This window comes from Amblyomma maculatum, chromosome 9 (assembly GCF_055883805.1).
Source record: "Amblyomma maculatum isolate TAMU_Amacu chromosome 9, ASM5588380v1, whole genome shotgun sequence".
Lineage (NCBI taxonomy): Eukaryota > Metazoa > Arthropoda > Arachnida > Ixodida > Ixodidae > Amblyomma > Amblyomma maculatum.
Window position 1 is genome coordinate 13,019,780 of NC_139352.1, and position 26,017 is coordinate 13,045,796.

General features: G+C 45.7%; 1 protein-coding gene across 1 annotated transcript in view; it reads left to right on the plus strand.

The window, feature by feature from the left end:
* Pop1 (POP1 ribonuclease P/MRP subunit) overlaps positions 1-24,637 on the plus strand; it is a 32,154-nt gene extending 7,517 nt beyond the window's left edge. The window contains exons 4-10 of the mRNA XM_084578172.1: positions 32-262; positions 4,555-4,642; positions 5,621-6,520; positions 9,468-9,614; positions 16,523-16,603; positions 17,817-18,036; positions 23,819-24,637. Of these exons, the coding sequence (XP_084434298.1) occupies positions 32-262; positions 4,555-4,642; positions 5,621-6,520; positions 9,468-9,614; positions 16,523-16,603; positions 17,817-18,036; positions 23,819-24,581 (2,430 nt within the window). The 3' untranslated portion in view covers positions 24,582-24,637. The remainder of the gene's footprint in view (positions 1-31; positions 263-4,554; positions 4,643-5,620; positions 6,521-9,467; positions 9,615-16,522; positions 16,604-17,816; positions 18,037-23,818) is intronic.
* Positions 24,638-26,017: the final 1,380 nt, after the last annotated feature.

The following is a 26,017-nucleotide window of genomic DNA, read 5'->3' on the forward strand; positions in this document are numbered from 1 at the left end:
TTTTTGAGACAACCTTGTTCCTTTGCCACAGCCCGATCCTCCTAAAGGCAAGCGTCCGAGCCGGAAGCATCGGCGCCGACCACGCAACCTGCTCGCGGAGTATGCGCGGCGTCAGCGGCGTCATGTCTGGCTAGAGACCCACATCTGGCATGCCAAGCGATTCAAGATGGCCGACCTTTGGGGGTACCGCGTGCCGCTCCACCCGACCGACAAGGGCATCCGGGCAGCCTACCGGGGCAGTGCCAAGCATGTCTTGCTCCATGTGAGTTGCACTTTGAAGAGAGAGAGGCAAGAGCCTGAAGGCAAAACTAGAGAGACCATTTGAAGTTGGCTTGTTTTCCCGCGTAATTCGTAGCGCGCGGCGCCGGTTATAGCTTTTCATGGATAGTGGCTGGGATTCGACAGTGCTTATCCGTATTCCAAATTAACAGAGTTTGAAATAATGAGCAATTAGTTGCGAGTTTCGGAGACTGCTGTGGCCGCCAACCCCTAACCTGCAGCGCCGCCAGCCGCCGCGCCGGTCTTGGCGCCAATTAGGCTTTACCCACTCTTCCACGGTTCCACATGATTTCACCTTCAGTGCCCGTTTTGGACATGCGCAGCCTATAAATATGCCAGTCTTTTGGGACGGCGTTCTTTTTTTTTTTTTTGACCACGTGCTGTGCGCCAAGCCGCCCAGAAGACGCGGCGGCACGCAGTTTGAATTATCCATACGGGAACCGACTCGCGTTCAAAATAACAGGCTTTTTGTACACAGGTCTCTATGAAGTTTGGCCGGACCAAGTAGTGTAGTTAGAATTATTTATGTTTCAATTAATGAGGTTTGAATTAACGAGCTTTCAATGTATCACTTGTTTGCTTGCCGCTGAAAGTTCTTTCTTATATGAATTTTGGTTCACATTAGTGGGGCTGAATTTGCAACATCGATTGAGACACCTTCATTTTATTTGGCTTCATCTCATGCAGTGTATAGTGAGCATAAGTATTTGATCGCGCTTAACCTTGTGGAAAAAATGTGACGTGGTTGTGACTTGCTGCCGTGGCGGAGATAAAACATGGTTAGCTGCTGCCCTGACATTGGGATGATGGTTTCATTGTCTGGTTGTTGTCCCCAAGTGGGCAGCTAAAGTGAACCTGGCCTGTGTTATTCAACCTTCTTGGCCTTTGTCTCTGGACCTTGAGGGTCAAGCACACAGGTACATGCAGCCATGTATCCGGAATTTAGCAAGGTGCTTAATTTTTTTTTTTGTCCAGGAAGTGGGAGCCTGTAGGTGTGGCCCATCAGAGGATTTACCGCCGTATTCACAAACATGCCTTCTCTCGAACTTCTACTACTCCAAGCAGCCCTTGGAGCCTGTTTTTCGTTTCAGAAAGCAACCTCCACTGGAATCACTGCTCCAGCGGCGGAGAAAACATGAGCTCTCTCGAGAGTCTCGAGTCGGTGACGACGCTACCTTGTCCGCTCCTCGAATGCCACTCTGCTTGTAAACATGGCGGACATCGCATCGCTCGCTTGCTGTTTGGAATTCGTTATGCCGGTGTACGAAACTTTTCACGAAAGCGGATACGACGAGGATGCACCGAACCTTTCTCTAAAGCATCGACTGAGAGTGACAGCTACCTGGGACTTCCGCCACGCTATCGTTTTACGAATGCTGCCATGGCTAACCTCCGGCCGTCCCTGCCACCGTCGTCTGTGCTGTGTTGATCGTCGCATCATTGCAATTCGCATGTGGGGCGTGGGAACATTTCAAGTCGTCATTGGATAAATGGACAACTTTTCGGAGCCTACCGAGTGCAGAGTTGAGGCGCGATTTGACCATTAATGGTGAGCTTGCCCGCGGCCGGAGTCGAGCGGCGGCGGCGCATTCTTCGTGGCTCGCCCTACGCGCTTCTGCAGATGGCGGCGAACTTGTGGGGGAACAGCGTGTTGCATGCAGTAAGCTGGGGGGCACCGGAGGCACGGTGGGACTGTGGGCATCCCGCAACCCGCGCATCAATGGCTGTCCCGTCGCCTGAGGGTACGTAGTACATCATCGGAAGTGCGGCACTGTCGAGAGAGGGCGTTGGTGTGCTCGTTCTACGGAGGGATATTCGCAGCCAACGAAGGGCATTGCTTTTCAAGCACGTTTTCAATTAGGACTCCCAAGTTGTTTGAAAACCGCACGCGGCATTTGCTTCTGGAGAATCGAATTCAGTGTGCATGAGCTGCAACGCGCTGCGAAGCAGCACGCGTGTTTTCACCGCTCGCCCCTGAGCCATCTGAGCCCTATGATGGAGCCATGCTCATAGGAGTTGGCGGCTTTTACTTTTTTTTCCTGCAATATATTTTGATGTCTGTCAAAGCCCGGCAATAACAAAAAGGCAATGCGGCAAAGGCCAAGCGTAGATATGACACCAAAAAAATAAACCGAAGTATTCACACCATTTCTAGAAGCCTACGTCATGCTCTGCGTAAAATCTACGTCACCAGCAGCGGCTGTTGCCAGATGCAAAAGCATTTTTGGCCATTTTTCATAGCCGCCTTTTTCATCCAGCCCACAAAACAAGTTCCACTGCGCTGTTAACGTCGAGGGTTGTTTAGAAGACTTGACATGAAAAACTGTGCATGTTACACACTTGAGTACGCAGTTTTCGGGCCAACAGTTCACCTTAATCTCGTCCCCATACGCTACTTGCGCGGCTTCGAGTGGAGGAGGTATTCTCGAGGAGAACTTGTCGGAGGAAACGCCGAGGGGTGTTCATGAATATGAATCAGCCCTGGAGTGGAGGAGCGGCTGTATTCTCCGCTCCAAGGAGTGGAGGTGGAGCTCCGAGTCGACGTGCATTTGTGAATACGGCCGTTAATTTCAGCTCTACGGAGCTTTCATTCTTCCTTTTTTTTCCATGGTGGTGCAGCGTGTTGCATGCCAACTATGGTTGCTGTGCAAGATGTCCCTGCTGGTGTGCTCTGACAGACTGATTGCTTTTCACTTACCACCGTCAATAGCTGTTTGAGCATAACATGATGCTAGAAGCATTTGTTACAATGTCTTCATGCTAAAAGGTGTGCTATATGCGTTTGATGTGTATAGCCTGTCAGATTTCCTTTCATTTGACACTTGGAACTCACTGCCTTGGAGCTTTGGGTGATATCGTTCTAGATTGACACCAAATGGATGTGGACACCATTTGCAAGGTGGCAAGTTGCGTGTTTGTTACTCATTGCAGAAGCCCAGAGTTTCACCTGTTGAGAGCTCCTGACAGGCGTGCTTTCAGATCCGGCTCTTGGGACAAGGTTGATTAGAATTCGCACGAGATGACAGTCAAGCTTTTCTGTTGTGAGAGACGTGGTCCTTTGTGTGGGCGTCTGCTATAGTGGCTTGGATCTGGCTTTTGAATGCTTAGTTCCCCGTTTCTTTATTAACATGATATATACTTTCTTTTTAATGTTCTTCGCAGTGTGATCTATTTGCGCAGTGCTCAGCTTGAGATCTTTACCCATCCAAGGAGCAGATTTATGGGCCACACTTCTGAAGTGTTTGTGTGTGTGAGATGATGCATTTCAGCCTTGTATTTCAGTAACTTTTTTTTTCTTTTGGTTAAAAAATAGCGTTCAGCGTGTTTTCCCCGAGTAAAATTTCTTGCTTGGGTGCAGTGACTTTACCCCACTGCAAGCCATGGTTTGGGCCCGATGTTAGTGTGCTACTTACTGAGGCTATGAATAAAATAGCTGTGATTTAGCTTAGGGTTAAACCTGGAGTTACGTGAGCGCTATCTGCATGGCTACGCTTAGGTTCAGCTTGAAAGTAATGACATGGCTTTTGCACATACTAGTAGTTTACTCTATGGTTTCAGCTTTATTTATGCCTTAGGGGGACTCTTTTTACCACTAAAGTGTGATGAGGCGAAACTGTCTGTTGCGCGGTGGACCGAAGCCCTCCACTATGGCACCTCTTTCTCTCTGTTTTCACTCCCACCTTCGTGATGACGCGATAGCGTATGCTACCAGCCAACATATAAAGCCCCACTTTAACTGAGCCATTTGAATATGCTTGCGTGGCCTAGGGATAACATGAGTGATTTGACCTTGCATCGAGTTCGGTTGTATATGCTGTGCATCGGACACAATAATAAAATGATTGTGGCAGGGTTGAAAAAACGTGCCTCTTGTACCATGGCAGTGCACATTCACTCTGTCATGGAAGAACTCGATAGCATGGCAAAATAAGCAGAATAACAATGCTCTTATGTTTAAAACACGAAAATGCTCCTACTGCGAGAGGAGTTGCGGGGTCTCCCTTGAGATTGATGCTAGCGCTGTTCACCCTAGTGATGGAGTTTGTGTCCAATACAGTATGTTGTGGCCTTGTCACTGAGCCATGATAAGGGAAGCTTCATTGGAAAGCAAGAGCCCCCAACAACAGGGAACATACCTTTCAAGGACAGAAAATGTTTCAAAACATTGGTGCGGAAAAATGGAAGCATTGTTTCAGTTCCTCTCGTGTTTCCTTGTACCTTTGTAAGCTGACGAGGAGTGCTTGCTGACCATTACTCCTCTGCTCACTGATGCAGGACCTATCGTACTACAACTGCATTGAGCTGATTGGCCTTGCTGAAGAGCTCACTGCCAAGCTGGCGCTGATTACAAGTGCCGACACGGGTTAGTCTGTCTACTGACGCATCTACGGTGATATACCTTATTGCGAGGCTAAATAGCATCCCATTTATAGAGCTTAAATCTCTTGAAGCGAAAGCTTAATTGCGCTAGGTAAAGCCATGGTCACCAAGGCCAGGAGTTTGACTTTCAAGTAACCTTCCAAGTGCGGCCTTGACCTAATTGAGTGTGGGTATCCATGATTCCGTGGTGTCCACCCAAAAGTATACAGCTCCTATCTTTCCCCAAAAGCTAACTTAAACAGATAGGCAGCCCTGTGTTGTGTGATATCAGCGCACGTTAAAGGCGCCCAGGGGGCAGAAATTACTTCGTAGTCTTCTATTACAGGACCTCTTTCACTCTTTCTGTTCTCACTCCCACCTTCCTCCCTTCCCTCAAGTCTGCACCTTTCCTTCCTTATAAACCATGTACAATTTCCAAGAAAAAATGTGAGAACATGACCTTGACTTGGTTAGGTGTAGGTGTCCATCATTTCGTAGTTCCCATCCGAAAGTATAAGGCTTCTTCCTTTTCCCAAAACCTAAATCAAGGAAAAATTATGAAAAATGTAAAGTCAGTGGTAAAAAGGCTAATGCTGCAACACACAGCTTTTGCTCTATCACTAGGTTTATGCGTAAACCCCAACAATTTTTTGCCAAGAACGCCTCAGTAATGTTGCGGCAAGCTTTTTCTTCAAATCATTTTTTATTGTGAAACCGTTTGGCGCATTGATCACATTAATTGATCCACATTTTAGTAGCAGCAGTGTACGTATAGAAGCATGCATGTTATGCTGTACTAGTTGATTCTGGGCATTTGGTGCATATTTGCTTTTTTTTTTTTTTTTTTTTTTTTTTTTTTTTTTTTTTTTTAGTAGTTCATATGTGCGGTTTTGGTTTAGGACACATTACTGTTCTGGTATGGCTTCCTTTGAGGCTTCCTTTGAAATAAATATTTGGAGTCTTTGTTTGCCTTGTGGTGCAGGCCTCACATTTGGAGCTAAGTCGTACCTGCCTGGAAGCCGGGAAGGCTCCGCCGTGCTCTACCACCGGGGCTGTTACCCCTTTGGCGCCATCGGACCGGTGAAGTTTCTGTGGCGTGTGGCTGGTGACAAAACCGGTGCCAACCGTGCATGTGCTGACGGCCGTCAACTGTGGCTGTGGATGCACCCTGCCATCCACAGCGAGGTGTCTGAAGAGCTAATAGCACTCTTTGAACTCAAACGGGTACAGGCGAAACCAGCGATGGTTCCTCACTCAGAACTCGATGTGAAAGTTGCAGCCACTGACCTGTCAGACAAGGTAATGAAGAGTTCAGCGGAAGAGGAGAGGACTGAATTTGAAGCGAAAACATCGGATCAGTCAGCTGTAGCTGTGGATGCAGCGAAGTTGAAGACAGGAGCTCTAACAGAGGAATCAAAAAAGGCACAGAAACAGGAAAGAAAGGTGCCTGCTAACGAGGTGCAGTCCTCGAAAAAACGGAGAAAGAAGGGAGAAAAGGAACCAGCCAATTCAGGTGATGGAATAGGGCAGGAGGAGCAAGATGAATTGGCTTCAGCCACTAAAGTGCTTCAGCTACCTGTGTACACAAATGGTACAGTGACAATGGTGCATCTGAAGGACCTGATGGTGAGGTTCTCACTGACTGGTCCGCTCGCGACAGGAGTCGTCCTCGACACGCTTACCCCATCTTTGGAAGCCGCATCTCCCGAGAGGCAGCTGTGGTGGAACCAGCGGACTGCGGAGAGGGAGGCACAGGAGGCAGGCTGGGAAGCGCTGCAACTCGGAAACGTGGAGGCCGAGCCTCGAGTTCTGGGGCGGATGGTCAGGGACCCTCGCATCCTCTTGCCAGCATGCAAGACCAAGGTGACCACTGCTGGGCATTGTGAGCACCTGGCGTCTGCCTCAGTATTCTTTTTTTTTTGCCGCAGAGCATGGTGCTAGAATAGGGGAGGGCTATTTTGCCACATGGTGCATGTGGCCAGCGATGTTGCATGTCAGTTGCTGAGCTCACCTTCGTTTTTCAGTAGGTGCCCATCAGCTGGGGCTAGTGTCACAGTTACTCCCATAAAGGGGTCATGCCATGGTCATCCACTATATTACAGTTTTGTTATCTGGCAGATAATACGGTCAAACCTCGCTATAATGAACACGGATATAGCGAATTATTGGATAAAGCAAACTAAAATCAATGTTTGGTTGGTCAGTGGTTTATTTCTATGGGAGTTCTTTCTGTATAACAAAACAAAAATTTCAAAATTTGATGCTAGATTGGTTATAATGAAGCAGTTCTTTTGCATTAAAATGGCAAATAATGCGTAAAGGAGCCGGGAAAAAAGTCAATTTTTCAATCAATCATATCGCCCGCTGCTGAAGTGTTTAAATCGCCCGCGTGTTTGCGTGCCGCGTCATTTAGCAGCGACAGCAAAAACTACTGCCAATATTTTATGGCCTCCGAGATTCTCCGTGCACAATGATCTCGGAGGTCATGAAAGGCCATGGCTAGACTTTAACGGCCCCGCCGAAGTGTGTTTAAATCACCTGCACGTTCGCATCCCGCGTCATCTAGCGGCGGCGACAAAAACTCAAACCAACGGCCCATGGCTTCCGAGATCACACCTCTGCGCGCGGTGATCTCGGAGTTTATGTACAGCCATGGTCAGACTCTAGCGTCGCCGCTGCTGCCGCCGCTGCTCGAGTCCAGCCATGCAACGGCTGACCGGCATGTGACTGGCATGTCATCACAGCTGCCTCATCATGGTGGGAGCCCCTGCCATGCCTGGCCACTGCAACCGACCCGTGTGCGCATTACGCGAGTGCGAGCATTATGCGAGTAAATACTGTACATGACAAGAAAAATGGGATAGTGAGCTTAAAACCACTGTGGGTGGTTCATGACATACTCAATTACTAGTTCACTTGCATTAGGCTGGATATCAACTTGCATTTGATTATCAAACCGACCCCAATACAAATTATCATTTTTGGGAATATCATTGCAGCACAATATAAGAAGTGAGTAAAGTATGTCTGTTACGCCTGAACTGGGGGTGCCACTACGTGTCAGCTGGTTTCAATCCAACTTTTTCAATTCTGCTTAAAAGAGTATAGACACCAAATTTTGGTGGCATTTTCTTCTTGTTAATGATGCGTAAAGCTTTCCTGCACATGGATCACCCTGTGGTTCTCGCCTATGGCTGCTAAATAATTTTGAATGAAATTTTTTTTTCTAAGCAGTTCTGGTTTCAGTTTCAGCAGCCAAGAGATGGCTGTGATGTCACATTCAAGCCTAGGTCACATGTGGCATGACATATAAAACAGTGATATAATCACTGGTTCTTAGCTTGTACTGTTTATGAGGAGGTCCTGTGTTAGCATTGTAGTTAATTCAGAGGAACAATAATATTGCTGTTTTTTTTTTTGTTTTTTTTTTTTTTTTTTCATCCCTCATGTGACCTAGATTTGACTTTGACGTCAGAGCTGTTGCTCAGCTGCTGAGACCGGAACCGAAACAGGTGAGAAAAAAAAATTTGGTTATAAATTATTATTCAGCGGTCGTAGGTGAATATCACATGATTATCCGAGTACAGTAATGTCTTATGCATCATTACAATGGTCAAAACTTGAACCCAAAAATTAAGTGTCTATACTTTTTTGATGTCATTACTGTAGTAGAGTTCCTCAGGTTCAAACCCGCTTTGCATTTTAGACGTCAGGTGTGCAGACAGCAGCTAGATTTAGAGTTTTTGATATTTTGCAATCACTTTAATATATAATCAATAAAGGGTGGCACTGAGAGCTGAGTGAGTGTATATGAAGCCAGTCAATTTGGTAGACAGCATCCTAGTGTCAGTAAATTTTTGGGGCTATAGTTTGTAACGCTTCAGTTTACTTTTGTCTTGTGTGGCCTCAGCCATTGGTCGCTGCTTCTCGATGGTACAGGCTATGGGGCATGAACACAATTGGCATGCCTTACGTTTCCTTTTTTCTTTTTTCTTTTTTTGAGCCGCCTTCGTTTTAGGAAACAGGTGCGTGCTGTAGTGGTTATGCAAGAAATCGGCATTGCACGGTCCCCTTGATGCCGCAAAAGTAGATGCGGGTGGCTGACGAGGGTGCTGCATCTAGGCTGGCTGTACCTTTTGATTGGTTGTGCTCTGCTCCACCTTCTCTGGTTTCTGTTGTTATTGACATCACATTTGACATAAATGAAGACAGACCAGATCGTTGCTCATTTTTAGCTCTGATTAAACCTTAGAGGTGCAGTGTGGGGCTAGTAGTTATGAGGAAAGTTGTGTGCTGCCTGTAATTTAGGGATGGCTAACCTTTCAACTTGGAAGTAATTTTTTGATTACCAGTTTATCAGCTTGTTGTAATCTAAGCTTGAATTGTCCAAGCCTTCAGATAGTACGAAAAAATTCTTGTACAATAGGCCACTTCTGATGAAGTCACGAAGTTTTCGTTAAATGTTGGTGCTGCCTAAAGTGCACGGTCATAACAAACTTGACAGCAGGGGCAATTTGTGCACTAGGCTCATGCTCTCGTTTTAAGCTTTTTGTTTCCTTGTGTTCTCTCCAGATAGTACGGCTGGAATGAGCTGGGCAGAAATGTTCATTGAAGATTAATTTTATGGTATGGACGGAACTGCAGAAGTGGCGATCCCCTTCAATGAAGTGGGCTCCTTTGCTGTCTGTGACAAGCCTGTTTGTGTACTCAATGTCTGGTGGGAACATTGTATGATTGAAATGTAATTTAATATGCGCACAGAGGAGAGTTAAACACGGCATTTTCTTCTGGCCTCTAGCTTTCTAATGTCACTCTCTCACTCTGTGCAGGTTTTGGTGGGAGCAACGCAATGGGGCCTCTGCCATTACAAGCAAGTGACTCGGCGCTGTGGGAGCCGTCACTCCGCAATGCTGTGTCTTCTGAGAAGATGTCTGAGTCTGAGCTGAATCGACTGAGATCGCAGAACCTCTTGCCTGGTGAGGGATTTCTTTTAGTGCAAAACGCTGCGACATGTGCACCAAAAACGGGGAACAACAGCTTCCTCAGCTGCAATATGGGTAAAACAGTCCCATCCACGCTCCCTCGCAGCTTATGAAGACAAAAAAATCAGTTGAGACTGTTGCCGAAACATAGCGTTCACAATGACATATAACCCGCTTAGTCCTTGCATATTGATTTTGCTGGACTCCAGCCCCCGTGATGGGCTGCATCTGTGCAAACACTGTCATGAAGGCGTGAAAATTGAACCATGCCATTATTAGATGCCTGAGTGCATGCGCTTCGCTGTACACATGCAGTGAATAGTGAATTATGTATTCAGTATATATTGAACTACTTTGCAATCCCCTTAAAGTTTGATGTATTCACAATCGACTGTAGTATAGTAGCAGAAATTTCCAGTGAAAAAAAAAAATGCACACATTATCAATTTATTTATATAATACAATTTAACACAATACAGTTGAACCTCGCTATAACGAACACGGATATAGTGAATTATCAGATAAAACGAAATAAAATTAAAATTTGGCTGTTCTATGGTTTATTTCTATGGGAGTTTTTAAAATAAAAATTTCAATATTTGATTAGATTGGTTATAACGAAGCAGTTTCTTTGCATTAAAACGACAAAAAATGTCTAAAGGAGCCGGAAAAAACATCAAAAACACAATTTTTCAATCAGTCGAATCGCCCGCCGCAGAAGTTTGTTTAAATCGCCCGCGCGTTTGCGTGCCGCATCATCTAGCAGCGGCGACGAAAACTAGTGCCAACGACTCATGGCCTCCGAGATCACACCTCCACGTGTGGTGATCTCGGAGGTCACGAACGGCCATGGCCGGACTCTAGCGTCGGCGCCGCCGCTTCAGTCCAGCCATGCAATGGCTGACAGGCATGTGACTGGCATGTCATCACCATTGCCTCGTCATGGCATGAGCTTCTGCCTCGCCTCTGCCACTGTGACCGACCCATGCGCGCGCTACACTCCCCGAGTTCTTTGGCTCCGTCGCGCAAATTGTGCACAGAGGAAACATCCCAAATTAATATTCATTTCTGCTCCCGGCATTTCGTGCTTATACCCAATTTTTAATTTAAAAATTGCGCGTTTTCGCACCTTTCTGTTATCCATATTAGTGCACATTTTGTTTCGTTTTATTAGCAAATTTATTTACAGGAATTCGGGCGCACACTTTTATAACAAATATCGGATATAATGAACAAATTTTCGCGCCCCGTACTACTTCGTTATAACGAGGTTTGACTGTAAAGAAAGGATTATTGCTACTTTAGCAGGTTAACTACATAGCATGTCTATTAAATGTAGTTTAATGTAATGATGAAATGCGTGAACCGTAGAGCATGTTTTGATTTCTCAAGGCAAAGAATTCTATTAAGTAGGCTTGCAAACATGGTAGTAAATGTTTCATAAGTATTCCTCACTTTTGTCAGAGAAGATTGTTCTTGTGTTAAAACCTAGTAGGATTAGTATTTGCTATCTGATCAGTAATGCCGTGAGTATGAGCACAGTTATTAACTAGATTGTTCAGAATTAGAGATATAATTTAAGCCCCGCCGCTGCAGTGCAGTGGCTAGGGCACTCTACTACTGTGTCCAAGGATGCGGAATCGAATCTAGGTCGCGGCGGCCGCTTTTTGATGGAGGCGAAAAGCAAGGCACCCGTGTGCTCTGCGATATCGGTGCACGAACCCCAGGTGGTCAAAATTTTCGGAGCCCTCCACTACGGCGTCTCTCATAGCCTGAGTCAATTTGGAATGTTAAGCCCCATAAACCAAACCAAACCAGATAATAATTTAAGGTGAAGTATGTTCAAGTTGTGATAGAGTTGCAAAGAGTGTGATTGGAATCAGCTGAGTGATGTGCGTCTGATGGCTTGATTCTGAAGGCAGTAAAGTCTTTCAGTGCCTGTGGAATATTTATATTTCCCCAGCAAGACAAACAGTAATTAACGTGACTATGAATATAGGCATAAATAAGGAACATATGATGTGTGGTTAAAAATGTGCGTGTGCTTTTGTTGGGATATGGATGCTGAACAAAACTTTGTGCGTGAGTGATCGAGCACGGCGATCAAACTTTTTTGATGTCTTATCCAGAGTTACGGCCAGAAATTTTGAAGTTTCGAGTAGGAAAGTTATGGCTATCAAGCGTCAATATTGGCAGAACAAGTGAGAGGCGAGTGAAATACCAAGAAAGTTGTAGGGATTTATTTGCAGCATGCTTTTTTTTTTTGTCGTTTAGGTCAATGTTAACTTTATTCTGAAACGTGGTGGGGGTTTGTGGGAAGCGCACCAACATGCATTTTGTGTAAACTAGTGGAACAGACATATCATTAACGAATGAACATTAGAAAAAGTAATGAGTCTAGAATTATGTAGTATAAAGATGTCTGTCCTTTGCTGATAGCGGTTGTCATACCAGCAGGGTTCTTTACTTAGATACTAAAAAGATTTGCAGCGCTAAAAGACATCTTTTAGCATCTTGCATCTGTGCATCTGTCCTGTGTCCTGTGCATCTTTTTTCTCTGTGTCGTCTTTTAATGCTGCAAATCCTTTTAGTAACTATGAACCAACAAGCCCAGCTTGGAGTCTTGCTCTTTACTTAGAGGTGTTATCATTTTGGCTTTATTATTGAACCTTATTCAGACTTACTTAAGCAAACCTTAGTGTTCATTTTTTTCTTTACGTGTTGTAAGATGGGGCGCGAAGCATGGCTAAGTTCGAATAAGAGTTTAAATGTAAAATATTGTAGATCATTTTCTGTTTTCTAGTCTTGTTGTGAAGAGATAGTTTTCAACTGAGAAAGAGAGCACTTGGCTTGTGTGTGCTTCTGTGCTTGCGTACTGTTACATTACCGGTGGGTGGGAATTGATGTATGGTTTTTATGAACCTAACAGTTTGTTGCATAGGTCGGCAGAATCACTCTTGAATTGACTCACTCGGACTCGCTCACATTCACATTCAGATCATGATCTGAGCTGTGAGTGAGTCCGGGCTCAAGCTCAGATTGTGAACTGTGTTTTTGAGACAACAGTGCACACCATTTTTCCTAATTTACTGACAGCAGAGGGGAGAAAAGATTTATTGCCGCGACAATGGCTGCTTGAAAGCATTGTGGCTTGGTAACGTCCCTGAGTGACCAGGAAAGAGAAAACTATGGAAAGTCTTCCTGCATGCGCACCCCTGGCATATCGTGTGCATTTTGCATGTGACAAATGTTACCACTGGAATATACAAATTAAGGTGGATAAAGGCCTAGTCAAGGCCTTTCTGATTTTGTTTAGGCCTGTATGTATGGTAATAAACTTTATTTGATAACAAAAGCAAAAATCACATGTATAGCTTCTCCATAGCCTTCTATATTTTCCATGCCTGGTCAGCTGTTCCGGCATAGATGTTTAAGATTATTATATAAAAGCTCGGGGTGTTGATGCCGCTTCGCTTCATGTACTAAGCATAATTATGTGTGGCTATCCCAGCTGCAACTGTCACCACCTGTTATGTCCCTGTGTTTCCGTGCTTATGCATGCAGACAATCCGTATACATTTAAATGTGTTTTGTCATCATGCAAAATAATTAATATAGTTGAAAGAAGTGCATAAATGCAGGCAGAAAAAGTGAAAAGCCAGAGAGGGATTGAAGAGCTGAATGTACAGTCAGCTTCACTGTTGTGCGGGGTACGCCACAGGCAGTTTGTTTTGAGATGCTCGCCTACTTGAAACTATTCTTTTTGGCTGGAGCAACATTCTTTTATACACCTGTGCTTCGGTTTTCGTCTTCAGGAGCGTTGTAGAGTGATACCTTCTCCCTGCAGGGCGCTTATCCACAGCCGCAGCAACGTAGAATCACTTCTTTTCAGTGAGTGCATAATTATGCGTACTACTCTTGTTGTGAAAAACAAATTTGACTCATTTGAAACCTCGGCGGTGGTGCAGGCATAGACAAGTTGCAAAACCTACAAGTCAGCTTCCCTGTGAGGCAGAAATTCATGCACAATGGCGGCAGAACCTGACTCCGCGGCAATAGTTAGGTCCAGTGCATGCATCTACTACAGTCCACGCAGCTTCGGATGCAGTCCCCGTCGCACAGGCCACTGTGCGAGAACAGGTTTTCGGACATTCTTGGCGCGGGCATAAAGGAAGGGAGAGCACTGCCACACTGGGTGAGGAAAGGAGTTTTAGAATTGGCGACCCACGTGCGGAATGCTGTGACGAATGGGCAAGGGGCGCGGGAGTTACTCTGCCGCCAGTCGCTGTGCCAGCGCTGCTCCCAACTATTATTCCAAAGTAAGTCTATGCCGCCATTGTGCAGGAATTCCTGCCTCACAGGGAAGCTAACTTGTAGGTTTTGCAACTCGTCTATTGCGAAATCAGTGGATAGACGAGCCATACGTGAAAGTGCTGGAAGATATATATAGTGGCTGCACAGCAACCATAGCTCTGCATAAAGAAAGTAACAAAATTTTCATAAAGAAAGGTGTTAGGCAAGGAGACATGATCTCCCCAGTGCTATTCACAGCTTGCTTAGAGGAAGTATTCAGAGACTTGGAATGGGAGCAGTTAGGAATAAGGGTAGATGGAGAATACCTCAGTAATTTGCGATTTGCTGATGACATTGCCTTGCTAAGTAACTCGGGGGATGAACTGCAATTAATTATTGATGACCTAGACAGGAAAAGTAGAAAGGTAGGCTTAAAAATCAATATGCAGAAGACTAAGGTAACGTTCAACAGCCTCGGGAAGGAACAGCAGTTTACGTTAGGTAGCGAAGCACTGCAAGTAGTAGGCGAATATGTCTACTTAGGACAGGTAGCAACCGCAGATCCGGACCATGAAAAGGAAATAACAAGAAGAATAAGATTGGGATGGAGCGCATTTGGTAAGCAGTCGCAGATTATGACTAGCAGCTTACCGGTATCGCTCAAGAGGAAAGTATATAACAGTTGCATCTTACCTGTACTCACCTATGGGGCTGAAACGTGGAGGCTAACCAAGAAGGTTCTACTTAAGTCGAGGACAACTCACAGAGCTATGGAACGAAAAATGGTAGGGGTAACATTAAGAGATAATAAGTGTGCAGAGTGGGTCAGAGAAATAACTCAAGTTACTGACATTCTGGTGAAAATTAAGAAGAAGAAATGGGCATGGGCAGGACATGTAGTATGAAGAGAGGATAACCGATGGTCGTTTAGGGTAACAAACTGGATTCCAAGGGAAGGAAAGCGTAACAGGGGGCGGCAGAAAGTTAGGTGGGTGGGTGAGGTTAAGAAGTTTGCAGGGGTCAAGTGGATGCTGCTAGCACAGAACCGGGCTAATTGGTGGAATATGGGAGAGGCCTTCGCCCTGCAGTGGGTATACTCAGGCTGATGATGATGATGATGACTTGCTGTGCCCAAATGCGCAAAATAGTCAAGACAGCTAATCATGGTACCAATCTGGAGTTCAGTCAAAGGGAATACGCCGAGTCGATCTCTGGACATTGCTGTTCCTCAGCCAGCTGAGCTGCCGATCACGTGACATGAAATTGGTGTTGGCAACAAAAAGTTATGTAGTGGCTGTGTGTGAGACGCGGCAGCCTTCCACAAGAGGCTGTTGCGGTGTCATCTCCATAGTTGCTCGGGCAGACGCGTGTCTCTGTGTTCGGAAATTAGGAGATTTGGATGGTAAACGGCATGAAAGCTCCTACCTGCGTCTTGATAGGCGTTAAATAAATATAAAACAGACATAGTATCTGTATGTTGCAGAGTTTTGCAGCTGACAGAGGCCGTGAAATTTCATCCCACGTGTCACCGCCCTGTAGGAACGCCAGCAGAACGGCGGAATGCATAGCACCCTAAAAAGTTTTGCTGCCACCAGCGGCACACACACTAGTGGCTGCTATCCTGCTGCGGCACTTTTATTTCTTCCACCATGGCCTTAAATGCAACCGTCAGCATCCTTTGATCTCAGTGCCTGTGACTGGGCATGTGTAACATAGAAGGCTTTGGCTTTATTCACATGACAAGTGACCAATCAAAACAAAGCACAAAAAACAAAGCCTCATACATACGTGAGGATAATCCTTTTTTGTTCAAGGAAACTTGTTGTAAAGAAATTTTTCAGCTTATTGAATGAGTCAAAATGACTCGTCAGAATGACTGAGCCTAAAATGAGAGAGTGAGTCTGATGAGTCTTGAGTATAAATGAGTGACTGAGCCCGGATGAGTCGAGATGAGTGAGTGAGCTCAAATGAATTGTGAGTCGAAGGGAGTCATGAGTGAGCCCATGTGAGTTGTGACTGATTCACTGCGAATGAGTTGCGAGTCCGAGTCTGTTGTATGTCTAAATGATTTTGAGGTGACGAGTTCGGTATATGCACAAGTGTGTGTCTGAGTTTGAGGGAGCCCGCAGGTTGACCAAAATTTTGTGAGGGGGCCTGAGTAATCATTCATTATTTTTCTGAGCATGGTTTCTTGTCGGCCTCATTTATTTTCACTGTAGCAGGTACAACTGTGGCGCTGTCCTAGTAGCTTCGGGATGATGGTGCCCTACCCTGGCCCTTGTCCCCATTTGGGCAGCTAAAGAAAACATGACCCGTGGTATTCAACCGTTGCGGCCTTACACGTGGACTGCGGGGGTCAAGCACACGGGCACAGATTGTCACCATATTTGCGCAGTTCTCATGTGCCTTGCCGTTTTCTATTTGCGGCATGTAAAGAATAGAAGAAGCACATTCATGTGTTTGAAATTGTGCCAGGTGGGCCTTGTTAGTACCCTTGCCTTTTGCAAGAATGGTCAGGGCCATCTTTTGTGAAATCATTTGGAAGGGGGACATGGCCTTCTTTGCTCACTTGTTAATTCCATTTGCTGCCTTTTGCCTGCATTGGACAGGCACCCTTCTCGAGCTCGGGGATGCCGAGTCACGGATACCAGTCCTAGCAATCCGGAAGGAAGGCTCCAGAACAAATTTGGGTTTGTGAACTTTTTTTTTGTCTCGCTTGAATCAAACATTTTGGGTGCCTGTTTTTAGTCAAACGTTTTCAGTGTAGATAAAGAAATTCAGTTATACGACCTAGTGCATGAGCAAATGAGCGTCAGTGCCACAGCCAACTTCAGCTCTTTATCGCTGTGGAAGGTGTCACTCTAAATTCAGATGGATTCAATTCGGTGGATTTTCTTGGCTTTAAGTTTGGCAGTGTTAGGGGCTCCAGTTTCTACTTGAGTTAAGGTGTGCCCTGCATTTCCATAAAGGTGGCCTGCTAAGACGACCTCTTCAAGAAACTCGCAATCATGTTAAGAAGGAGACAACAGGAGTGCCTGCTCTGGCTTGAAGGACACTGCTACCTGTGGTGCATGCGGGGGAAGCTGGTTACCGCCTACTGTTGTATTGACTTTCGTTTTTCAGGGAAACAAATGCACTCCTTGTCTCGTCCAGCTTGGGCCGAATGGCGGGGAACTTGTATTGAAGTGCAGATTCGTGCGTGATGTGGTTCGCAGTGTAATCTGCAATGGCTTCACGTTTTTGTACTGTTAAGTCATGTCATGTCAGGTACGGTGCAAAGTGAAATGATAAAACCAGGACTTGAGACAAAACACAGGCTAGTACATATTCCCACTTGCAGTGCAATTTTTCTTGCAATGCAAGTTTTTCTGGCTGCTAAACGATTTTTTTTATTTGTTCGTGAGTTTGTTTCAACTGTACACACACAACCTGGGTGCTGTCCTAGTAGCTTCGGGATGATGATGCCCTACTCTGGCTCTCATCCCCACCCGGGCAGCGAAAGAAAACATGACCCGTGGTATTCAACCGTTGCAGTCCCTGCACAAGGACTGCGGCGGTCAAGCACATGGGCACAAATGGTCCTGCCGAGCCCAAGAATTTGTCGGAGACTGTACTGCAAAAAGCTAGGTGAAAAAGAGAAACACAGCAGGCACATTTTTTCATCTTTGGTAATCAAATTCAACAGAACTCAACAGAGCCATAGCAGCTAAGTCTGATGGCAGTATGTGGCCGAGGGAATAGAAGGAGTGCTAACGATGATGAGTGTATTCTTATTATACCCCTGCATACCGGCGTCTACAAAAATCGGCAGCCACGTCAGTGTGGCCGGAGCACGCCTTCTGTGATCATAGCCATCACCCCCCAACAGCTGCCCCCTTCTGTCTCTTTGTGGCTTTGGCACAGGCTTTGGCAGTGGCTGGGATCTGATCTTGCCAGCCGGCTGGGGTCGGCCGTTTTGGCTTGCGCTCGTCTACCGAGGTGCCCGCGCGTCAGGCCTAAGAGAGCTGCGGAGCCTTTCGCTGGAGATGGGTCTACCCTGCTTTCCCTTCGACCACCCAGACACAGCAGCCACCCAGCATTCAGAGGAACAAGAGCGCCGGGAGCTGATGGCCAAGCACCTGCGGTGAGCGCTGCATCACTTTCCACCTGCGAAAATTGCGTAATGGAAAATTGACTGTGATTTTGTTTGTTGAATTTTGCTGGTAGCAACCTGAGGCAGTCTAATGCCTGTTTTACATCAGGTGGCTTGATACCTGTTGAGAGTAGCACTCAAGCTTCGCGTGGATAAATGGCTGCATATTAATGATATGCAGTGACTGAGGAGCTGGGCTGCTGTTGGTTTCGAAGTGATCTTTGAGACTTTTTATAGGCCATTAAGAGCTGTTTTACTTTCACATTTCCAGTGATGGAATTGCTGGGCTGGTCAAGCCAAGTTGTGCCTGCCAAATGGCAATTTACGCTACAGTCAAAACCGATTATATCGAACCGTTTGCATTGAATTACTATATATATTGAACAATTTATGAACACCTTAATGTTAAATGAGACTATCTAGCAAATATGTAGTACTAAATAGTACTAAATCGAACAAAAATAGCTGCACGCACGCAATATATCGAAGTTCAAGCAGAGCAAAACCGCCCCAGAAGTTGGCTTTCCCGTGCGGCAGCTGGCCAACCTTCCAACCAGCCGCCTGCCCTTTTCTCTGTGCTGGGTGTCGTTTGCCGGTCGGTTGTTTTTGTGTGCGGGCAGGTACGTTTTATTGCGGGCGATTTTACTGCGAATTTCATGCGAAATCCAGCAATGAATGAAGCTAGCAATGGCACCAAGAAGTGAAAGCAGTTATTGCTGCTGCGAGAAGGGGACCTATTGGAAAAAAGCAGTTTACCTCTGGTGACAGCCTGGTAGTGCACCATCGACCACTGTGACCATTTTGAAAAGAGGGAGACAAGATTGTCAAACTTCACTGATTGCTGAAGGAGATGAAGTCCTATCGAATTCAGATGTTTTGATATGCGTGAACAAAGCCCGCACTTTTATCACTCGGCGCAGGGACGTATCCGATGAGGTGTTGTACAAAATGGAAGGTGTAGAGATGTTCTTATTTAGTCGTGTGTGCAGCACACGGTAGAAGAAAATAGCTGATTTCTTCAAATAAAGCAGCTTGGAAGCAAACACTACATTTTTATTTGAGAGTTTGTTTGCCTGCATACATTTCTACTGCTAAGGTACGTAATTTTCATACCTAGGTTTGACAACTGGCTTATACCACAAGTTTTGATTACAACAAACAATACTTTGAAATAACGAACGATTTCTGGCAGTCTGCGTGATTTTTTATATCGAGATTTGAACGCATGTACAAAAGTTTTGCACGAATTAAACTGTAGCCTGCACTTCAAAGGTCTATGAAAATATTTTCACTAAAACTAGAAAAGTGCAAAAACAGTAGGTATCCTATCAGTCCCCTGCGCAACGAAAAAATATTTTAGTTACTTTCATTAGCACCGATCATATTTGTGATTGATAATGATGCTTTTCCTCTCCTCACTCAACTTGGCGCATGCCGGCTTGCAGGAAAAATAAAGAGAACAAATTGCAACGGCGTCCCACTGTTCCCCTTCCTACCTGTGTCACTTGGGAGGTGGCTCCCATTCATTGGCCACATCCCCGGTGACATCATCTGGGATGTGCCGCTCTAATTAGCGGTGAGCGCTCGCCAGGAGTACTTTTTAAAGATAATTATAGGCTCCACACAGTTTTTAAATTTGACTCAAATACTCAAGTTCTCAGTTTCGCCTGTGTGGATTCCTTGAAATAGAATACTATTCTGCCAAGTACCGTTTCGGGGCCCTTTCAAAAATGCTGCTTTGCCCCTTGCCCGACATTGTCACGAAAAGTTCGAAATTTTTGGCAGTTTGTGGATGAAACCACGTGGTCGATTTGGGCTGTATCACCTGATATTCATGCAAGGTGAACGAAATACGCAGATCACAACTTTCCTGCTGTCCCGAGCTTGGGGTTGAAACTGGCTTTTCTCGGTGGCACTTGCTGATTTGATGTGCATGATCTGGCACTTGTCACATAACTGAGCCTGCACTTTCCTCATGTGGCTGGTTGGCAACGTGCAGCAAAAGCGCACATGCAGTAGTGTTAGGCCTTGTATGAAAGCAATTTGTCCATGGCTGTCAAGAGTTTCCATGACCTCTCCGTGCCCATGGATCGAAAGGCGTGACGTGTCACAAGTGCTGTGACACACTGCTGCTGACAGTGTGCTGTGGCCTGCTGAGGACATGAACAGGTGCAACTGCTCCCACCGGTTTCGGTCTCTGTAATGTACGCACAGGAACGGGATTTGCAGTGGGTAGTGGGGCAGGATATGCTGCATGCACTAAAGCGGTGTATTTGCAGTGAGCACTGTGCACATTCTTTGTCCATTGGAATGTTCCTTATCCTTGGAGCCAGTCTGCACAGGTCCATCTCATACAAGGGTTGCTCGATGAATACTGACACGGGGTCTGGTGAATAGAACTAAGATCAGTTGCCAAACTATCCGGGTTCCTCATGCTGCTGAATCGGCGCCTCAATTTTAACGCGAGGTGGCGCAGCCGTCGAACTCTGCTCCAGGTCGCCGTCGAAACGCAAGCAAACGCCGCGAGCACGGCCGTCCGGCGAAGCATCTTCGGTAATGTTAAATTAACTGGCGTCCCGAATGCCGTACTTGCGTTATTTACGCTAAAGAAAAGCAGTCAAATCTGAACCCCGTGTGGCGAGCATGCTACAAAACTCTGCTGAAGCAACTCGAGCTGTACAGGTGATCGCTGCTCAGCCAACGTTGGCATACTTTGGCGGTGGTCATCTTTTGAATGGAACGCGGTTGTATATGAGCTTCATCCCCGAAGTTGCATGTATGAGACATCTACACTAAAGGCGGAGATCAGATTACAAGTCTCATCGTAAGGTCACTAATAAGCTTAGTCAGTGCAGAGGTCTGGCACGTGTTTCTGCGCCACCGCATATGTGCTTAACGACCAATTAGCAAGATCTTCACAGCACAAAGGCCGCATTTGCGGCAATCTAAAGTTGACCACGAGTAACCACGATGTCAGTGGTGTGGTTTTCTGGAATAAGTGGATTATGCGCACAGCACTAATTTTGTCAGTGAGCATGTATAGTTATTTTATCCTCGCGCCATGCGCAACCTAAGCCGCAATGGCAGCGAACTCCTTCAGTTTCGTGAGTTGTCTGTTCCTCTCTTCCTGCCAGAGAAGAGGGAGCATAGAGAGGAACTCCGGTGCAAACAACTCTGGGCAATAAAATTTCTTTTTTTGGGATTCACTACTCTCGGTTTATCGTCCCTGGCCAGCGCCAGCGTCGCAAGTATTTATTTTGCGATCATTCGTGCAGTGTGTTAATTGCTGCAGACACAAATACACAGTTAATTGATTCATAGCCGCCTATATACATTATAGTACAAATTATTCACAACACTTTTTGCACTTTATAATGAATGCATACATTATAGCAGGCGAGACTTAATTATTTCTTCTGACTCACATTACTCCTCTCGGACGGAAATCTTATGTAAAAATGCATCTGCTTTACCAAATAAAACATCCTCACTTGCTCTGTAAGCTGTACAAAGTGCAGGTAACGTGCTATTTGTGGTAGCTTCCTGCTCTAAAACTGATCCACAATCGAACAGAACAGATCTCTAAAGACGTTTTCGATCTGTCGCTCGACCACTGACTAATTTTCAGTCAGTTGTTCAGTAGCTTGTAGGGTCCTTGAGTACTCCAGGAACACATTAGCACTACGTTTTGCTCCTGAGCATCAAAAATGCCACAAAGCTGCCTTCGCCGTCACCGTCCGCTATCTTTCACCAGCGTGGGGACGATGGTTTGAGGATGCTTCTTCAGAGTGACAGTCCGGATTCACTTTGTTTTTCTTTCATGACTGTACCTTCCTTTCTGGCAGTTTTCGCTTCTTTGCAGGCAGCTTCGATAGGTATGAAGGCAGGTTAGAGAAAACTTTAGGCAGCCTTCAACGAAGCGCCATTTATCCCTCTCAATTCTTTACCATTGATAACATAAGTGTACGTCTTCAGCATATCTTTGTGAAAATGAAAGGTCGAAAACATGTAATTTGACAGAAAGTTTTCTGTCAACACGCGGAATTGCGCGATCCCATGCTGCACGGAGGCCCGCGTAATGTGGCGCCGAGAACAAATGCCTCTGGGTTTTGGTTGCATCTGTAACCACTCGCGCTGCCTGGCACGCAGCTCGTCGGCATGACCATTATAAACTCTGCATGCAAGCATAGGCAGCACAAACAACGATCAATAAGAAACCACGTCGCGAGCGCACTGTACTCTATGCTGCGCGCACTGTACGAGTCCACCCAGGGGGTAATGGTAGTAATGATCCAGCCACCGATCGGACCGGCTGGATCCTAGTTCGACTGCAGCGTCACTCAAAGCAGCCAGTGACGGCAACGCTTCGAAACAGCTCCCAGTTTGGCAATTGACCCTATTTCTATTAACGTTGGTTTGCTGTGCACTCGCTGTGCCATCTCGACGTTTTTGGCAAACGTCGTGACTCCACTAATGCCACACCACATGCTCCATCGCCCTGTCTCTAATGAGGTGGCAGGAATGTTTATTCAAAGAGGAGGTAGTAGCTCATCGTCTCCAGGTGTGCTTTTTGTGTGATCCATGTGATGTGAACCTTACGTGAACAACGCTACGCTGTGGATTCATTTAGTGAGGACGTTGTGTCGCTTGCAACTCGTTTTGGGTGGTTTGACTCAAAAATGGCAGGGAACACCATCAGTTGCAGGGAGGCGGCAGTGCACCTGTTACAAGAGGTTAAACCATCAACGCAGTGGCTGCATTGATAAAGATAGATGGATGCCTCACTATCACACAACATGCCTAATAACAAGTAGAAGAATTTAGGATGAACATCTTCACATGTTAACAATCTGTGTGCAGCGGATCTCTGCCTTCTTACGCCAGTCCAAAAGCAATATTGCTTAGACATATGTCCCAATGGAAGTGATGGATAGGAGAGGAAGGTGAACACTGGTGGAAGGCCATTATTACTGCAGATGGTACCTGGGTATACTGGTATGGCCTAGAGATGAAGTGCTGAAGCTCTCAGTGGAACCGGTTGAAATAGAGAGCCTCAGCCATTGAATGGCAAAAGGCAAACAGGACAGTTCACACCACTCAGATTCAGGGTGTCTTGTCAGAAATTTCCCAGAGGTTTCTGAAACCAGAGTTGTCTGGTACTTTTGTTAAAGCATGCTTGTAACACCTTTGGTCATGAATGGCGTTCTTGTGAACATTATGGCATCTTACTCAGGAAAAACTTCCCTGGAGCCTTTTGTTTCAAGGATGTCATTCCTGAATTTTGCATGCACTTTTCAGTGCCGTTTGGAAATAAGCGCTGTTCATGAGAGCTGTCCTGTCCTATCTTTCAGTGCTGTAGCCCGATTTCTTCTCTGTAGCACAGTGAAAATTCTCTCTGCTCCTGGGAGCTTCGCCATAGCAAGTTCCCTACCATTAAATGTGTGAGTTTGCTGCCAAAGAGCAAAATCACACATTTAAAGAGCCGCATAAAGCCAGACAGTCATACCTTATACTGGGGATGTAACACTGGGTGGAGAGACTAATCTGGAGCGCTTTCATTTGATGTGACTTATAACCTGCATGCACCTAGATGTCTGGAAATCTGCTCTATAGCATACGTCTTCTTTACTCAGAAGCTGGTTTTCTGGTTATTGTCAAATGACAAAGGAAAAACACTTTGCTGCGGGTGTTGTGCAGTGGACTGTTGTGGTGTACCACAGAGCAGTGTTCCTTAAAGGTATAGACAGTTTTTGTTTTGCTTGTGTCATTCTAGGTACCCTCCAGACAAGCGGCCATCTTTCAAGAAGCTTCGCATCTCATGTCCTTTCTTCTTCCCGTGGGCAGAGCTGGTTCGGCAGTGGCACGCACTGAATCAGCCCAGTACTAACGAGGAACACCTTGATGGAGTGCCATTCTACGTCCTCAGGAACCGCAAAGTCCTCAGAAGGCTGGCAGCCATGTTTGCAGAGGGAAACAAAAAGCAGAAAAAAGGTGTGATCGAGGCGGCCACTTTCAAAGCGCTAGAAGATGTCCGTGCTGCGGCTCGCGCGGCCAGTCTGGACCTCGCGCAGGCACTTGTCTGTGTCGAGCTGACCAGTTGTTCGAGGGGAATTCCCAGGCGGTTCGACTCTATCTCCATGCCGACAGCTGAAGACAGGTCTGCCTTAAAGCAGCACAGCTGTGGCGATTTGCCGCAAGCGCCTAGCGAGCGTTTGCGAAGGTTGCGGAAAAAACCGAAGGACTCCAAAACGAAGAAGAAAAAATTGCCAAGGCCAACAGTTGAAGAGTTGCTGGCAAAGCCAGATGTTGGTGAAGTTGTGAAGAGCTGCTCGAGGATGCTGCTAGGGGGTGTCGTTAGCGGGGACTACTGCTTCTCCTCAGCATGTGGCAGGGGACTGGGCTACTGTGCGTTTGAGGGACTGGTTCACCTTGTACAGACTTCTTGTTCGGCTGGAGTCAGCCCCTTCGTGCTGTTCAGGCATCAGCACTCTGTTCAGTATAGGTACGCAAGATTACGCATTTTGGAAGAATGCTGATGTGACGTCTTAGCCTGGACAGCACTGCCTTTTGTACATAAAAGCTTGTTCTCATAGGGCTTGCTTATGTTCACGTGGCTATCGTTTTGTCTGCTGTTTATCGAGGCCACCAACTTCTGTGTGACGTCCCACAAAAAAAGCATGAATAAGTGATTCAGTCCACTCATTTTGTATATATATTTTTTTATAGTGAAAGTTTAATGCCCCTTGTAAAGCAAGAGTATGCAACACACGCTTTTGTGAAGTTGAAAGTGCCAAGTGTCTGTATCAAGCTCACCAGTGCCTCTCCTCTCAGATAATTATATAAGTATTGAGAGGGTCACATATTACTTTTCCCTTCAAATGTTGAGAATATGCACGGTGTTTGTGGATGTGTTCTTGAGCAGGTACCCAATTTTCACCTTTAGAAGAGAGCGATGGAATGTGCATTGAACATACTATTTCTCATTTTATTTTTTGTCTTAAATATCTGCACTCTAAGAGGTGATGCTAATGAAATCAATGCCATTCAACAGTGGCACTGCTAACTAGTCCAAGAAGGACCAGGATTCTCAAAGTCGCATTGCTTTCTACCATTCAGAGCTGACATACTCGGACATTGTCCAAGTTTGACAATAAGAATTTATTTCAAGAGAGTTGGGCTTTAAATTTTGCTTGCTTACAAATGAAAGATGTGCTTAGTGTCACTTAGCGAGTATTGTGGTCTCAGCAACGCAGCGAGGATATGGGAACACGATGCTTCCACACTAATAAAACACTGCATCATCTGAGGCACCTGAGCCTATGTTTCTGAACAGAAAATTTGCCTGGGCTAGACTGGCCTCTATAAACTCGAGGCACTGTTAGCGCACATGCCTAGCACGCACATTCCAGGTGTAAAATGCGTGAATGTCTCTGTAGCTGCTGGCCTGTGGTGCCATGCTATGCATCCATGGGGTAGTAATTATTTCAGTCTAATTCCATTCGATTCCCATTCCATCTGCAGTTCAATAAGTTCTTGCCCTTCCTGTCGCTGGAATCAGTCCGATAGGAAATAGCAATAATTGAGTAGAATCGGATGAAAAGAATTGTACCGTAATGGCCTTGCCTTTGTTGCATGTTACATGCCTAATAAAAGCACAAAGAGTGGTAATTTTATTTTTTCAGTTATAAAACTCAAGCGAGGCAACTGGCAAATAGCTATGTTTTATTTACAGCCCCTAGATGTTGCCTACCTGCAGGTCTAAATGAAAAAAAATTTGCACTTCTAGTCTTATTACTTTTAGTCCTTGCTGCTGATTTTAAATTCTCTCCAAACCATGTGTTGGCCATTTGCTGCCTACTTCACTTTCATGTCGTATATTTTTAAACACCAGCCAGTGATTTCCTTTGTGTCTCATTTGTCGCTTTACAGCCTTGAGTAGAGGAACCGCTTGGCTTACATAATGCTGCCATTA